This window comes from Brienomyrus brachyistius, chromosome 1 (genome assembly GCF_023856365.1).
Source record: "Brienomyrus brachyistius isolate T26 chromosome 1, BBRACH_0.4, whole genome shotgun sequence".
NCBI classification, from domain to species: Eukaryota; Metazoa; Chordata; class Actinopteri; order Osteoglossiformes; family Mormyridae; genus Brienomyrus; species Brienomyrus brachyistius.
The window spans coordinates 7,860,025-7,876,453 of record NC_064533.1 but is presented as its reverse complement, the minus strand read 5'-3'; the positions used below and the strand labels follow the sequence as shown (position 1 = coordinate 7,876,453).

The following is a 16,429-nucleotide window of genomic DNA, read 5'->3' as shown; positions in this document are numbered from 1 at the left end:
CATATGTCACCATCTCAATTAAGACCGTTCTCAGTCTGTTATATTGGTATATGAGAATCCTGCAATTCGGAGGCATGACCAGGATATTGGCACCTATGTGTATGAACCCTGCTCTCACCAAATCACATCACACAGCAGAAATCTAAACATCACACCTGGAAATACATCACCATAGATCCACTTAGACTATTTCCACTCTGAAAAATAAAGGCACAGAAAATGCATAGAACCAGCATAAATATTCGTATTTGATTTATTCATAAAACAATTCATAAAACCCCCCCCCCACGTGTTACTCCTATAGAGCTTAATAACATTCAGTTACCAGATTCATTCATGTTGTTTCTATATGCATTCGTTTATACTGATGAAATGCACATTACATACATCTTAAATTGGTTTAAAGTGGGGGGAAATGAATACTGTTAATGTCAAGTGTCAGTCTCAGTCATCCTGCAGCTTAGGGGGTCAGGTGACAGTTTACGTCATTTCGCAATCCAGAGGTCAGGTGTCAGTCGCAGTCAGGCCTGGATTGGCCATCTGGTATACCGGGCATTTTCTGGCAAAATGTATATTTATATTTATAATACCCCGACCCACACCCCCCATTAGCAGAATATATCAAGTGCAGGTATGTGCAAAGTCCAGGGCCGGTTATTATTCCCAGTCCAAGCCTGGTCTCAGTCACTCTCCACTCCAGGGTTATGTAGCAGCATCACTCAGGAAAGTACATTTTTGTGTTTGTGTAACTGCAAACAAAATATACAACAGCTAGTATTTGAAATCATAAGTTGCTCTTTGCAGTCAGTTCGCAGTGTTTGTGTGCATATAACAACACGCTCGGATTTCTGTTCATGGAGTGAAACCTATCAGGCCACAAAAAAAGGAGATTTGTCGTAAACGATGAAGAACGTCATTCATACTAACACCAAAAAGAGGAGCTTGTTTTCGATCAGATTTGTGGAGTGAGTAGATATCAGGTGTCCGGCTCATATTTTTTCTTTTTTTTGGGGGGTGGGTGGGGTGAGGTTTCCTGAACCCCCCCAGGAGAGGGTTAAATTTGTCCCCAGCGATCAGCAGCTGAGTAACAGGTGGTCACTAGGTGCAGCCCACTGATTAGCTGTCAATCACTGGAATGGCCACAGGGGACGACGCCTGATCTCACGCGGCCTCTGAAATAACTAAACTCGAAGACATCAGGTCCCTGTTGAAACTGTTTAATAAACACCATTTATAGATGCGGCGAACGTTACAAACAATGTCATCTCATCATTTCACCCTGACAGAATACGAAAACAGATCAAAATTAAACATGGCACAGCGGCGTGATTCACACAACGGGAAGTGTGACTCTGAAAATGGCATTGTGGGAATGCTTGCTGCACAGCATACCGAGTTCATAACGCAGGCTTTAACTTAAAAAAAATGTCTCCTGAAGCCAAGCTCTTACGCCGAGTGTTTTTGGCATTCGGTCACATGGGCGCATCTACGTTTGATAAATTCAAGAGCACGAACTGTCATCGTGTTACTGAAGCGATTTTTGTACCGCGGTAACAGTTCTTGGCAGGGGCATAGGAACCTGGAGAGATGGGGAGGACGTGAACCCAACCAATATTTAATTTGGCTTCCTTTGCCACGCCTCCCCCTCCCCCCCCCCCCACCAACAAACAGACCTTTACATTTAATTTATTAAGTTATATCCTCCCCGATATTAAACCCTCTCCTTTGCACTTGGTGCTTATAAATTAATAGTGTGTGGACAGGTTTACTTTGGGAAAATATCTCAGTACAGAATCAGCTGCACATTACTAGGTCCTTTAAAATTTGATTGACAAAACACAAAAACAACTAACCTGGAATTAAGGAGGGAAAAAAAATGTGAACTTAATTGATTGAGCACATTTAAAGAAACAATGAGAACAATGATGACAACGGTACCTATTACACAGCTTGACAAAAAACGACATTCCCAGCTTCACAGAGACAGCTAGGTATCGTGGATATTCACAGTCCCGCCCAGGGCATCGCCCGTCGGACCTGCCCTGAGCCCGTGGGTGTAAAGGGCATTTGCATCATCGGGCAGAGTAAAAACGACTCCCACCACAGAGGTATCCGTCCTGCTGGCATGTGTATCGCCCTCCCTCTCATAGCGGGTACTGCCCCAAACGTTGGCATGGCACCTAGCCAGGCGAGAAGCTTTCTTGTCCTGGCACCAGCAGTGGCACGGAGTCAGGTAGAGGTAGAGCAAAACCAGTACAAGGCTGGTTCCGCAGGATGCCAGTGTGGTCGAGGCTGTGCTGAAGGTCTCGTCATTCGGATCCCGCTCCCTGACAACTACCTCCAAGCTGCGGCTCAGATTCCCCCCAGGCATGAAGGCAATGCAGGTGTAGGTCCCAGAATCCTCGGGACGGGCCGCCGTGAGCAGCAAGCTGCCATTGGGAAAGACACGCAGCGCCTCTGTGTGGTCACCGGGCCACAGCACACTCTGGGCAGGTGTGAGCCACAGCAGGGGCACGAGTAGCTGAGCAGGGGCGGAGTCACCACAGTGCAGGTTGAGGGTGTCGCCCACGTGCACTTTGGACACGCCCCTTTCGTAATCCAGGGGTGCATTCATGACTTGGCCCGAGCAGTTGAGGGGCAACGGGCTTACGGCCGTGCCAAAGTCAGGAGGGAAACACGTGTAATCGCCTCGGAAATCAATGACAGGAAGGAAGCGCCGTCTGGCCCAGTACCAGAGCAGAGCATGCAGCGCACAGTCACACACCAGTGGGTTCCCATGGAGATAAATTCCAGCCTGTTGCCTGGATGGCAGAGACATGATGTCATGAACCGGAACTCCTGTGAGTAAGTTATTGGACAGGTCCAAGAATTCCAAGTGTGGAAGACTGAGTTTTCCCACCAGAATCCCGGTAGGGAACTCGGTGAGCCTGTTCAAGCTCAGGTACACCCTGTGGAGGCTGTGGAGTCCATCGAAACTCCGAGGGCTAATCTTCGAGATCTGGTTGTTAAACAGCAGCAGCACCTCCAGATGCTGGAGCTCACAGAACGTCAACGCGCTCAGGCTTCTCAGTCGGTTGGAAGACAAGTCCGCATATCGGAGGGCGGGCAGCCAGCACAGCGAGCCAGGAGACAAGTGGCTGATGACATTGTGGCTCAGAATCAACGTATCCAGCTTGCTCAGGGGCACGGGGGTCCACTCTGTCTCGAGCACAGAAATCTGGTTGTAGCTGAGGTCCAACCTGGAGGCGAAGGCCAAGCCATGCATGGAAACGGAAGAGATGTTACGACCGCTGCAGGCGACCACGTCTCCAGCACACAGGCAGATACTGGGGCAGCCCTGCGTGCCACTGTGGACCAGGCACATGCAGCAGAGCAGCCCCAAGGCCACACCCACACGCCTGAGATGCTTCTGAGCCCCCTGGGGGCAGGAGTGCAGCCAAGCGCTCGACATAGTGCACCCCCACCTGATCGTCCTCCACCTCACAATGCTCCAGCTGAGTGTTAACTAGAAGGAGTACAGGGGGGGAAAAAAGCAAAATCATATTTTATTTGCTGTACAATATTCCTATTTAATTATTACATGCATGTATAACTAACGTTGCTTGAATACAATAACGAGTAAACACATTGCACTTTAATAAAAACCCATATTCAGATAACTAGCGTCTTGGTTAACTTTAAAAATCCATAAACTAAGGCGGAAAAAATACAAACAAAAACGTACCGTTACCTTTATGATCCTGATCCCTTCGGGAAAAGTTTCTCTTCATCCGATGTTTGAAAGCAGGTCCTGTCAGCGCTGTGAAGGGAGTATTAAATGAACACAACAAGCCCCTGATTCGACTGACGTCTCGGACGTACAAATAGCACATAAACCGATGGAAGTTAGACGGCGGTTTGAAGTGGACTTCGCAATTTGTTCTGTCCACTCTGCTATTAGGGAGGCATCGATGCTCCGAGTCGGCACTTCGCTCCGCCCGTTCCGGATCGGTTCGGCGCGGCTCGGCTGTGCTCAGATCACCGGTGTCTGGCGGATGGCTGCGCAGCTTTAAGGGGGGAAGCTGCCGTACGTCTGAAGTGCTCTTAAATCATACTGGAACCTAGAGATCAGAAATCAAACTCGGCATGTTGCAAAATTTTCTCCAAAATACAGTGTTATTATTTATAAAGGAGAGGCTTTTGTTGCGCGATTCCCCGCTGCCTGATTGAGCATTTAGCGTGCTGGGTTTTCTTGCAATTACCGTGCTTAAGTACAGCTCTGACTGGGAGGCGGTACTCCCGTGAATATCCAACCACAATCATTATGTTTTCTCACTTAAATGATAGAAAAACATGAATCTTTTATTACTCTCTCAATTATGGTATTTACTCCAGAAATCACGTCAATTTTAACCCATTTTAGTTTTACTATGAACTGGACAGTGATTACGATTAAACCATAAAAAGAATCGAAACAAAATCTCCTGTATACAGGAGTCTGATAAAATATACAAATCTGTCTACAAACTGCAAACAAATCTATTACAAACAGACGAACAATAATACCTGTAGTAATAATATAAGCCGTATAATTACATTTACGCAGTGCGATTTGCGCGTTAAAATAGATAAGAACTGATAACAGCCATGCAGTCGAATCTGGCTGCTAATACCTTACATGCTAAAGGTAAGGAAGCGCAAATATTCCGGATAGTTTTTACGTCATGAATATGAAATGACCACCATTGTTTCTCTTTTAATTTACCAGGTTAGTAAAACTATCGATTGTAAGCTGGACAGATGTACTCACCCTGAAATGTCACTTGGAAATTCAGATAAATAATGAATTAGCAGAATGAACAGGTATGTAAATCCTTTTGGATAAAAGCGTCAATTACCCGGTGATAAAATAACAATTCGTGTTTTATCTCTGGTGGTAAATAAAGTTCTCTATTCACTGGAGCTGCACCATGGGCGTAAATTATGGTGGTGGTGGTGGTGGGGGGGTTACAACCCCTCCCCCCCCCCAATAATCAAAACCTGCCAATACAACCCCCAATACCCCCTTAATGGGTAGAGACCTCAGCCCTCCCAATGTTCAATCCAAAGTTATACCCTTGGATGGCACCATATGTTCTTCTGAAGGTAACGCAGAAGAACGTGTAGGATGACCGTAGAGAACCTTGTCATATAACAGCCTTACCAAGTGCCTGTAAACGGGATGGTCCAACATACCTGTGTCAGCTTCTCATCCCTTAAATGCAGATCTTCATATGCTGCCCCAGGATCTCCAGCAAATGGAAAATAGCTTGTAAGTCATGGTACATCTTCGCTTTGCCCTTATTACAGAAAGTGCAATGCTGAGTAACCAGGCGGTACAAGGGCAGTCTACTTACTGCCCCCCCCCCACTGCCTGGACAGAACAGTCCTCTGCTGAGTCTCTCATTCAAGCCCCAAACTCACTGCCACGATATTTAATACAATAGCTTGAATATTTTGAGGAACAAGTTGCCTTCGGACGTCTGATTTTTAAGCGTGTGATGTGTTCTGTGTGAATATCTTTGTCACTACACCCCCACCATGCCTGCTGGCTGTCACTGAGGTCCCCACGTCACTGACAGAAACCAGAAACTCATCGACTGCGTCTGCAGTCCGTAATAGCACAGAAACGTGCCCACTTTAGGAGTCGCTCTGCGGCTCGAAGCCTGCTCCTTCCATCAGCAATAATGTCCCCCAGTCACTTGGACTTTTGCTCCAAGGTTTAATTAATTAATTTCTTCAGGTGTCCTGAGGACCCAAACGGGAGGAGTGTGGCATGCCGTGTTCCCCACGGTGCTGATAAAGTTCACTGGGCTCCTTTGGAGATAGGAAGGGACAGATTCTGCTTTTTTGTGTGTTGTCATGGCGACACGTCACTGTCAGCAGTTCACTGCCTGGGGGTGGGGCAGCTTCACAGGTAGCACCTCAAACACCAATCCGATTGCTCCCTCTAGGTTGATCTTTCACAGTCCAATCACAGTCTGGGTGATGTTAAACATGCAAATTAAATGTTTAATAAGTGTGAATACAGTTTTAAGCTGCAAGACAATACCAGATGTAATGCTCAGAATAGCATTAATATTTAGTCTGTTTAATCTATTCATAGACCTATTCCTAGGTGACATGTTCTTAATTCCAACATATTGCCAATTAACTAGCTAATTTAAATAATTTGATCCTTTATTGCATTGAAATGAAGGGGCCAGCTTTCTGTTAGTCTACATGTTTAGTATGTAACCATAGGCAAAAGTAAATTAAAGTGTCTTAGAACAGGTCAGGTCAGGCCAAGATGGGGTGAATGCACTGGTACAGTGTGTTGCCACATCCACCAGTCAACAAAACACCTCGGGATTCAAGTTGGCAACCCCCCAGGCCGACGCACGGTCCAGTCCCACCCTGTGGAAATGGCCATATATCTGCTGGATGTTACGTGAGCGTCCCCTTGGCCTGGTCCAGCCACTCACGAGCCGGACCACCGTCAGGGAAACACACTGTGTCTGTAGTGCCGTAACTGACGCTCCCTCACAATGTAGGTGATGTGCCTCTTTCAGGACTCGTCCAGGTAAAAGCTCGATCAACACCATGTCAAACCAGCACTACCCAAAGATTCACTGAAAGACAGAGAACCAAAGGAGTCCAGTCTTCCTATCAGATCACTGGATAACGTCCATGTCTAGCAACCATTCAGCAAAACAGGTAGCTCATAAAAATATACAATAAATGATATTTTATGAGAGTTCTCTGAAAACAAATATTGCCTTATACAAATTGACAGGAGTAAATCAAATTTTCAGATTTAAATTTTTTTTTGCTTAAAAATAATGACGGCATTACTATCTGGAAACTACCATCAACCTTTCAGTTGTATTACCCAGGAAATGCTACACCTGGTTTACAAGGATAATGGAGTTTTTTTCTGAGCAAAGTTCATGGGTGAAAAGTTACCAGTCAGCAGGATGCCTGCACAGTTGTCACCTGACTATCGGGGGGGTGCCTTTTGGATCTTAGCTTCCTGAGACGGGAGTGAGGGATGAGAAGGGGGCCATCTGCCGCAGAATCGGCACGGCTGCCATCGCCGGGCAAGTGCGGCGGAGCTCGCTGAATGCCAGTGAGGACCTGCGACTGGCTGTTACTGAAGGAAGCTGGGAATCTCTTACTGGACCATGTAAACAGGGTTTGATGAGACGTCTTCTTTCGTTACTATACAACCAGCAGTAATTCACTTATCTACCCAATGCACACAGCATCACAATGCTCTGGCACTATCTGTGGCGCTGGTATGACCTTTGCCCTGGACTTTCGACTTCTCTGTACAAACAGGACTGCCTAAGCTCACTGTTTTTGTGGCTGGTTCACCGGAGGCTGTGCCACTGTTGCAATCATGAGGTAATTTAGAAGCAATAGGTTTCTATTCCACTTCTGAGGCCCAGAATCAGAAATCATTGTCTTTTGCAAGGATGGACATGGCAGAGAAAGGAACGGACTATCCATTGGTGCTCTGGATCAGCAGCAATCAGGTACCAGCAGCAGGTGAGGAAAGCAGTCGAATGGTGCATTTCTATTAAAACGCGAATAGACTCAGTACACTTGATAACATTACACATTGGAGCAGTGACTCCCTACTCCGTGTGATACCATACTGTGGAGCAGTGACTCTCTACTCCGTGTGATACTATATGCTAGAACAGTGACTCCCTACTCTGTGTGATACCATACTGTGGAGCAGTGACTCCCTACTCAGTGTGATACCATACTGTGGAGCAGTGACTCTCTACTCCATGTGATACTATATGCTGGATCAGTGACTTCCTACTCAGTGTGATACCATGCTGTGGAGAAGTGACTCTCTACTCCATGTGATACTATATGCTGGAGCAGTGACTCCCTACTCCGTATGATACCATACTGTGGAGCAGTGACTCTCTGTGTGAGACCATACTATGGAGCAGGGGCTTCTTACACCATGTGATACCACACTCTGCAGCAGTGACTCCCTACTCCATGTGATACCGCACTCAGAATAATGACTCCCTACTCCTCTGTGTGATACCACACTCTGGAGCAGTGGCTCCTTACTCCCTGTGACATTACACTTTGGAGCAGTGACTCCCTACTCCGTGCGATACCACACTCTGGAATAATGACTCCCTACTCCGTGCGATACCACACTCTGGAGCAGTGGCTCCTTACTCCCTGTGACATTACACTTTGGAGCAGTGACTCCCTACTCCGTGCGATACCACACTCTGGAGCAGTGGCTCCTTACTCCCTGTGACATTACACTTTGGAGCAGTGACTCCCTACTCCGTGCGATACCACACTCTGGAGCAGTGGCTCCCTACTCCGTGCGATACCACACTCTGGAGCAGTGGCTCCCTACTCCGTGCGATACCACACTCTGGAGCAGTGACTCCCTACTGCCTGTGACATTACACTCTGGAGCAGTGGCTCCCTACTCCGTGCGATACCACACTCTGGAGCAGTGACTCCCTACTCCGTGCGATACCACACTCTGGAGCAGTGACTCCCTACTCCGTGCGATACCACACTCTGGAGCAGTGACTCCCTACTCCGTGCGATACCACACTCTGGAATAATGACTCCCTACTCCATATGATACCACACTCTGGAGCAGTGACTCCCTACACCACACAGTACAGCAGTGATTCCGTTTTCTCTTTAATGCAACACATTAGAGCAGTGACTGAAACATGCCAGCAATTTCTTAGATAATTTTTTAAAGCTGTTTTTTTTTATTAAAATATATTCCGTAGTAGAAACCAGCTTTGAGGGAGCAGGTTGTTAGAGAGCGGAATAACCTGTACGGTGTAATTAAATGCTGTCCCAATTTCTATGAATTATTAATTTTCTTAACAGATGACATTATCCAGAGTGCAGCGGCAAATGCTGTCCAGTCTAACGGGCAGCCTGGCACACTGGCTAACAGCAGGCTGTCCGAATAAAAGATAATGGCTAAGAAAGAGCCCTAATCTCCGTAATCATCAGCAAAGCCTCATTTGCACTAAAATTGAATATGCGTCATGGGCATAATCTCGGAACAGTGTGAAGCACATGGTGCACACAAATGATCAGCATTAGGAAAATATTTGACTGCTGTATTTCTCCTGAGATGTTGGGGGTCCACTGGGACTGACACCTCTGTCCCCCTGGCCCAGTGTCTACGTGGATCGTCCTGCTAGGCGTGGCTGCCTTTCTCATGCAGCTTGGCCTGGTCCTGGTTCTGATCTTCTGGTGCTGGAGGCAGGATAGGAGGCGACGGCCAGGCGACCCAGTCAAAGGCAAAGCGGCAGCTGCAGGTACAGGTCGGGTTGGCCGGTTCCGCCCGGTTTGCATGCAGCAGCAGGGGGCATGAAGCCGACGCGGCTCCCATGCGGCCGTGATGCACGCTGACAGCACGAGCTCCGTTAGCTAGCCTCTAGCCTAGCATAAATACAAAATAATGTTCAGTCAGCAAGGTAAAAACAACAGCTAAGCCCATGCAGCTGTGTATTCATTATCTGCCCCGACTGACTTACAGGCACCTCATTTCACCAAATTGGACCATGGGGGCAGTGCTCAGACCCTGCTACGGGGGGTATATATATCCACCTGCCGGAGACTAGCTGGACAGCTGGAACAGACAATCAATGGGATTTCAACAGAGGCCATTTCCCTCCCTGGGATCTGGTGCAGTCCCCATAAAGGAAGATGACATTGGCTCAATTGATTATTAATGTCTGCAGAGCAATAAGATTGAAGCCGGCTTACTGATTATCAATGTTTAATAGGTGGCCCATAATGCACCAGTAACAGGCAGCCTCATCAATTACAGATAGATGGCCTTTTCGCAGGGGAGTCTGCTTGGTAATGATCAAGATTTATTACTCTGGGCAAATACTGCAGTAACACCTGCAGTTTTTTGTGTCGTTCAAGTTAGCTGGAGATGCACTGGATTTTTTAACGAGCCACTGCACCAAAGGAGCAAAACAATTCAAACGTCCATTGTTACTGTTTTCTAGGACGATGCTTACAGGAAAAATAAGAAAAGTAAAATTGTTGCCAGTTACAATTGCAATTCTGGCATACCCAGAATGAAAGACGAATTATCTAGTGAGGGAGGTGGGTCAACTGGTGTGGGAGTTAGAGGTAGCTGTTGGTTGAAATTGTAATAATATAACCTGTTTATCGTATATTCTCAAAACAAAAATTTGTGCTATACTGATGTAACACCATGAGTGACCTGTAGGGGGCAGCATCAGTCCTGCTCCCCGTGGGAGCTCAATGGCGAATATCTTTTCCCAGTGTTACTTTTGCCCATTCTTTTAAATAAACACAATTCTGCCAGTCTAGTAAGGTCCTTTAATGTTGAGATGACAGCACACATCCATATGCGAATCTGACAAACAGGCATCACCATCAGCAATGTCTCCCGAGTCTATAAGCTCAGCAGGTCCAAACCTCTCATTTTGGGGTTGGTTCCTCTGGCTAATATACAGCCAGGCAGGAATTAATACACAGCAATCCTGTTGCAAACATATTGAGTGATTTCATTCATTTTTCTTGTATGTCGGTTGCTTCTGCACCATCTAAAGAACAATTGCAGTGTTACCTGTGCCAGGGAACAGCATACGTTTGCCCACAAGAGGGAGACTCAGACTATATCGGAGAGTGGTATGATGGGAGGCAGTTAGCTCCTCCCAGCTTTCCTTTAGCTCATCCAATCAGAGCAGGTTAGAATAGAACCATCAGATCCATTGGATCAGTGGAAAAGACAGTGGGCAGGGCCTGTTAATTTGTGGAATGGCAGCTCATGGGTAGGGGGCGGGGGCATTAATAGGACAGTGTTTCCATGGCAATGGCAGTTCATAGAATACTTCTAGCACAGTGCAATGAAAACAGGGCGGAATTTTCCCTTCGCATAGGCCATGCAAGGAGCTGAATGTGACAATGGAAGGGCAGCCACTCTACATTGATCCAAGTCCTCGTGAGTCATTTTCCTGCCACTTACTGACCATTTCATTACTAGGTAAGAGAGAAGATTATTAGAAGAATGGAACAGAGTAGAAATGGCACAGCTACAACATTAACATATGATGTCGAAATCACAATTAGGTCCACATGTCTCCATAAAGTCTGCTGATGTACAGATTATATGGCTTGATTGTTGACTCCTCACCTGGGTCAGGTATGAAATATGTCTGTGGCTGGTTTGCAACCAGGGAAACACCATGATCTCCCAGTTTAATGTGTGAGATACATAACTCCACACTGAAGATGCACTGAGTTCTGCCACGTGCATGTCAGATCAAAGCACCGCGTTGGGCAACACAGTTTCATGAAACAACTGATAGATACGAGGTCTATAGACACAGAACTGACTAGTCCACCAACAGCTACTTGTGGTGTTTGATAATTGCACCTTTAAACGGAAGGTGCTGTTCTTTAAACTGCATCTGGTTCTGGGGGTGTAGCCTTTGCTATCATTTTTAAGGTATTGACAGCTGACAGGATGCCAATACATTTGAGACTTTTCCGGAAACTCCGACGCAATAGAACTTCAGTGTCTGACAAAGATTTTGCGCCTCGGTCTTCTTGATGGCCTCCAGCTCATCACGGTGCCTGGCCCCGTTCCCTAAAAGGATCATGCAGGAAGATGTTTCAGAGCCACAGCACCGCAGAAGGATGCACAGCACGTACTTCGGTCCAGCTTTACAGATCGGCCATGGGGATTTATGCTGACACCAGGTCAAAAACTACTATTCTCTAGACTCCATGCTGTCATCCAAATGAGAGTTATGGTTAGAGCTGTCGTCAAGTTCAGCCGAACAGCACAAGAGTTCTGTTAGGGGGACTGTTTAGCAGAATGATTACAAGCAAAAAATCTCTCCCCAAAAGCATTAATCACTGTCAGAGCTTAATGGGGAGAAAATGTTTGACGGAGCTGAGCGCTTGGCAGCCCGCCACAGTACGGGACAGCCAAGGTGCTGCAAGTCGACACCAGCAAGTCGCCAGTGGGGGAGAGGCAGAGACTGAGACAGTGGCCTTATTAGTGCCATCCATCGAGCAGCTTACCTTGGAGAGGACCGCGGTGTGTCCCAGGCAACACGAGACACGAGGCAGGGGTACACCCTGGACGGGATGTCAGCTCAGTGCAGAACACATATTTAAACACTCACATATATAATGACACACTACAGGCAATTAGGAGACACCAATTAACCTAATTACAAGTCTTGGGAGGAGACAAGAGTAGCAGGAGGAAAACCATGTGACTTGGGAAGAACATGCAAACTGCACCTGCAATGGAGGCGACAATGCGACCTACTGAATCATCATGATTTTTTTCACTAAATGGGTTGTGATATTAATTATTATTCTCCCTGTGGCTTCTGTGGCATTAGAGAACATTATTAGCATGTTGCTAACGCACTGCTAACCTGTCATTAAATGTGAGGCTAAACACGAGGTGACTCTAAAAGGAGGTGACCAGTAAACAGTCCACAGACAAGGTGCGGGGGGTAATGACTCTCAGCGGTGACTCGCATAGCTCATGTGTGGGGGAGGGCAATCTGGTAACACATGGACAAAGAAAATCACTGATCTTTACTTAATCAGACATCAGTTCCTTCTCTTTTTTAGGGAATTTATCATCGACTTTCAGGAGCGTTGATCAATGCTTAGGAAACTGGTCTTAACTACTCACCCATAAACCTCATTTGCTTGGCAAACACTGTATTAAGTGTTAATAAGGTCTGACCACCTAACCCATCTGCTGACATAGCTGTCGTGGACGGTGGCCAAGGAGTTGACCTGAGGGTCGAGGACACACATGTCCACTTGCCTGTCCCCTGGAAGATGTGACGTAGCTACTGGGGAAGGTTGCCAGTGTGGTGGCCTCAGGGTCAAGGACACACATGTCCCCTGGCCTCCAGACTCTAAGAACTGTCATGGCCGCCGTGGACGGTGGCCAGTAATACGGCCTAGGGGTTGAGGACATAAATGTTGATTGGTCTCTCCTCCGTAAGACGTAAAGTTTAAGAACAAACTCCCAAGACACTCCTAATTTTTTTTATAATATTGTCAAGTTGACAAAAAGCAACAGTGACTAAAACGGACCCAGAGTTTTCCGGTTCTAACCAGAAAGTTTATGTACAGTGACCCAGTTCAAATCATTATGTTTCTCATTTACATTATCAGCATGTGTTTTTATCCAAAAAGACACACAAAAATTGGGAAGACAGCTCAGACAGTCCCTGGAGGAGTCGGGGATAAGGGTCTCGATCAAAGGACCAACGGTGACATCACACTGCTGACCCAGGGATTTCAGCCAACAACCTTTTGATCACAGACACAGGCTCCTAACCCGCTGGGCCACGCACCAGTACCAGCCCGATTACCATGCAGACTGAATCAGGGCTTCAAATGCCGCCATTTAACCACCTCATAGTACGAGGAAGGGAAGTCTTGCCTTTCGAATCCCAGAGAGGTACAGCCTCGAATGTCTCTCCCAGCTTCTGAGAAGCGCCACACAGCAGGGGCTTATAGGGAAGACGACGGTGACCGGGGAGCAGTGTGACGGCTTTGCTGAGAAACAGGGGAGCATCGGACGCGTTTTGTGGCACAGTATGGAAGATGCGCCGCAAGACAACAGCGGCTCTTATGGTATTATGGAAGAAGAGACACAAACCTCGTTAGGCTGAAAAACCGTGCATCCGATAATGAGATAAAGTTGCGGACAGTCGGGAAGAATCTGACGAATCGATCTCCTTGATCTCAGCACAGCGATAGCAGAGACTTGCTCAGCATGGATAATTGTTTTAAATGAGAGGGTGAGCAGAGAGCGGCTTCGAACCGCTTCATGTGAGACAAATAATCCTCCTGAGTTTTTTTTTCTCTCTCTTTTGAAGCCAAACAAACTCGATGCGAACATTATAATTGGTTCAGCACCTCCTGGCTATGACTAACTTGGAATCCTGGGAGAGAAGGAGGTTTATAATGAAGTCACCCTCAGAAGAAGACTCACTTAACCTTGCCTGGGAATCAGCATCACGCTCAGAACTCACAGACCCCTGGCACTTTACCCACACAGCTCTTCAATCCCCAGGCTTAACGCTTCATGCTAAACTTCTGTCTGAACACCACACAGAGTATAACAAATTCCAAAAAAATGTATTCCGAGGACATATGGCTAATTAGAAGATTCATAAAAAATAGAAAAGAGGAATGCATACGGACACATCACTCGCGATTCAGGAGAATTCATATGCTTTCTTGCTCATTTGACTAAACACAATCTCTAGCCAGTAATATTGTCAGCGGTTAACAAGATGCATGACAGCTGATTCAAATTCCTTACAAATTCCAGGTGGATTTTGACTTAGCATTTTTTTCTCAAAGATATGAGATTAGTATCCATCTCATTGAATTCTTCTCTCTAAACAATATTGACTTTCTTTCCCACTTATTCATTTCATAAAGTAACAATGGTACGTTCCATGTATGACCTACTTCCTCTTTCTCCTGACCCCTCACATTCATCACCCCTAAACCATAATGTGGTACAGCCCCCTCTTCAAACACAGGAGCTGGTTGACCTGTGGTGGAGATGCAGAAAGCCCCGTCCGTCCCAGCCATGGGCTGACCTCTCCGGCGAGCTCTCACGTTGACATCTCACCGTGTGTGTAATGGCTTGTATCCCTACATGAGCCAGTCTGCCATCACGTAGGAATAAAAAGCCATAGGACACAGCAGCAGACACTTGGGGGAGGTGTGGGGTGGGTGGGGGGGGCGGGGAGTGAGGGGGGCAGCCGTGCAGACAGATCAGGGAGCCTGAGAGAGAGAGAGAAAAGACTACAAGGAAAGAAGATCGAAGACGTTAGAGCGAAGGAGGGCGTACAGCTGAAACTGGGGTGTATATATATATATATATATAAGCTTCTGGTTGAACAAGAAGAAAGACAGAAACGCTGGTTAGAGTGATACAACCTGATTGGTGATAAGGGTAGGGGAGGGACAGATGGGTGCAGCCTGATTGGTGATAGGGTAGGGGAGGGACAGATGGATGCAGCCTGATTGGTGATAGGGTAGGGGAGGGACAGATGGGTGCAGCCTGATTGGTGATAGGGTAGGGGAGGGACAGATGGATGCAGCCTGATTGGTGATAGGGTAGGGCAGGGGTAGATGCATACCACCTAGCTGGTGAGCAGGTTAGGGCAGAATCAGCTGTCCCGCTGACCGGTCCTCTGAACTTACAAGTGTTGGTGCTGTTAACAGGTGTGAGAAGCCTGTCTTCACCCAGGAGCAGCGACCAATAAACCCTAAACTCCACCTAGCAAACGGCACCCAGGGATTGAGGTGTTTATGCACTTGCTCAAGATCCATTTATTTAATGCATTCTTACCTCAAGTGCTAAAGAAATCACTCAGACTCATTGTTTTCAATAAGCACATGAATATGCAAACTGCAACAGAGAGTTGAATGAGCTGTAATGGAATCACTCCAGTTGTTATGGAAACATCTGAGGCAGATAATGAAACTTTATCCCTTTCCTCATAAATGAATGCATGCATTTTATATGCTCTCATCTAGGTCCTTCCTTAATGTGCTCACTGCAGTCTACTGCAAACATCCCAATCCACTATAACTAGCAGCAATGCAACCCTTCACTAGCTCATAGCGGGTAAGTTTATACATCATTAGCATATGACGCTTAAGCATCTGATCACCAGGATGGTCGTGGCATGGTACCTCCTACAGGATTAAGTAAACAGCAAAAGCTGCCTCACATCTGTAGCCACATGTTTCATGTCCATGTCTTGGATCTCAGAAAGGGCAGCCCAACCATGTGATGAATCGCCCCAATGAGACGAATAAGTAAAGTCAGCTGATTGGTTTTGCAGAGTTTCATTGGTAGGAAGCCATCCCTTGACAGACTTGAGCACTAGCTCAGTGCTGCCCCCCAGAGGCCTAACTGAATTCCAACAACTTTCACAGCAGCTCAATCTGCTCCTTCCATTACATGTGAAGTGAGACCTGGTGGCATGTACACACACATACAGAAGATCTAAGCGGACGTCTCAGATCGACGTGCTGATGTAAGAGAGACACGTAGAGGGTGGGACCTGCTGCTGGACAGTACCAGTAAGATATGACCGCAGCCTGCAGATGACATGCTGCCACCCTGCATGGCAAGAGAGTCGTCACACTGCCTACAGGGGTGGTTAGGACGCTGTACCTGTGATCGGAAGGTTAGTGGTTCAAATCCTTGGGTCACAGTGATTGATTCCTCAATATATGTACATTTCTTTGGATATTCCTGTCTGATACATAAAAAAAAAAACAATAATTCAGCCCTGTCAGCATCACACTGAGCATCAGACAAACCTTCCTAATGTCGGAGCTTCCGGAAGAG

At 46.8% G+C, this 16,429-nt stretch overlaps 1 protein-coding gene across 3 annotated transcripts; it reads right to left on the bottom strand.

Annotated features, from left to right (window-relative positions):
* Window positions 1–334: 334 nt before the first annotated feature.
* On the bottom strand, window positions 335–5,576 carry LOC125751639 (amphoterin-induced protein 2-like). Of its 3 annotated transcripts, XM_049030768.1 has the most exons (3): window positions 5,215–5,576; window positions 3,731–4,100; window positions 335–3,505 (listed from the first exon to the last, which is right to left on the bottom strand). In XM_049030768.1, exon 3 carries the CDS (start codon window positions 3,449–3,451, stop codon window positions 1,988–1,990), a length of 1,464 nt encoding a protein of 487 aa, XP_048886725.1. In that variant the 5' UTR covers window positions 3,452–3,505; window positions 3,731–4,100; window positions 5,215–5,576; the 3' UTR covers window positions 335–1,987. The 3 variants fall into 3 exon arrangements, with proteins under 3 accessions (XP_048886725.1, XP_048886717.1, XP_048886707.1); XM_049030760.1 differs by lacking the exon at window positions 5,215–5,576 and having other exon boundaries at window positions 3,725–4,232; XM_049030750.1 differs by lacking the exon at window positions 5,215–5,576 and having other exon boundaries at window positions 3,731–4,232.
* Window positions 5,577–16,429: the final 10,853 nt, after the last annotated feature.

Coding starts and splice junctions, on each gene's coding strand:
- LOC125751639 (XM_049030768.1), bottom strand. CDS start 3,451: ATGTCGAGCGCTTGGCTGCACTCCTGCCCCCAGGGGGCTCAGAAGCAT.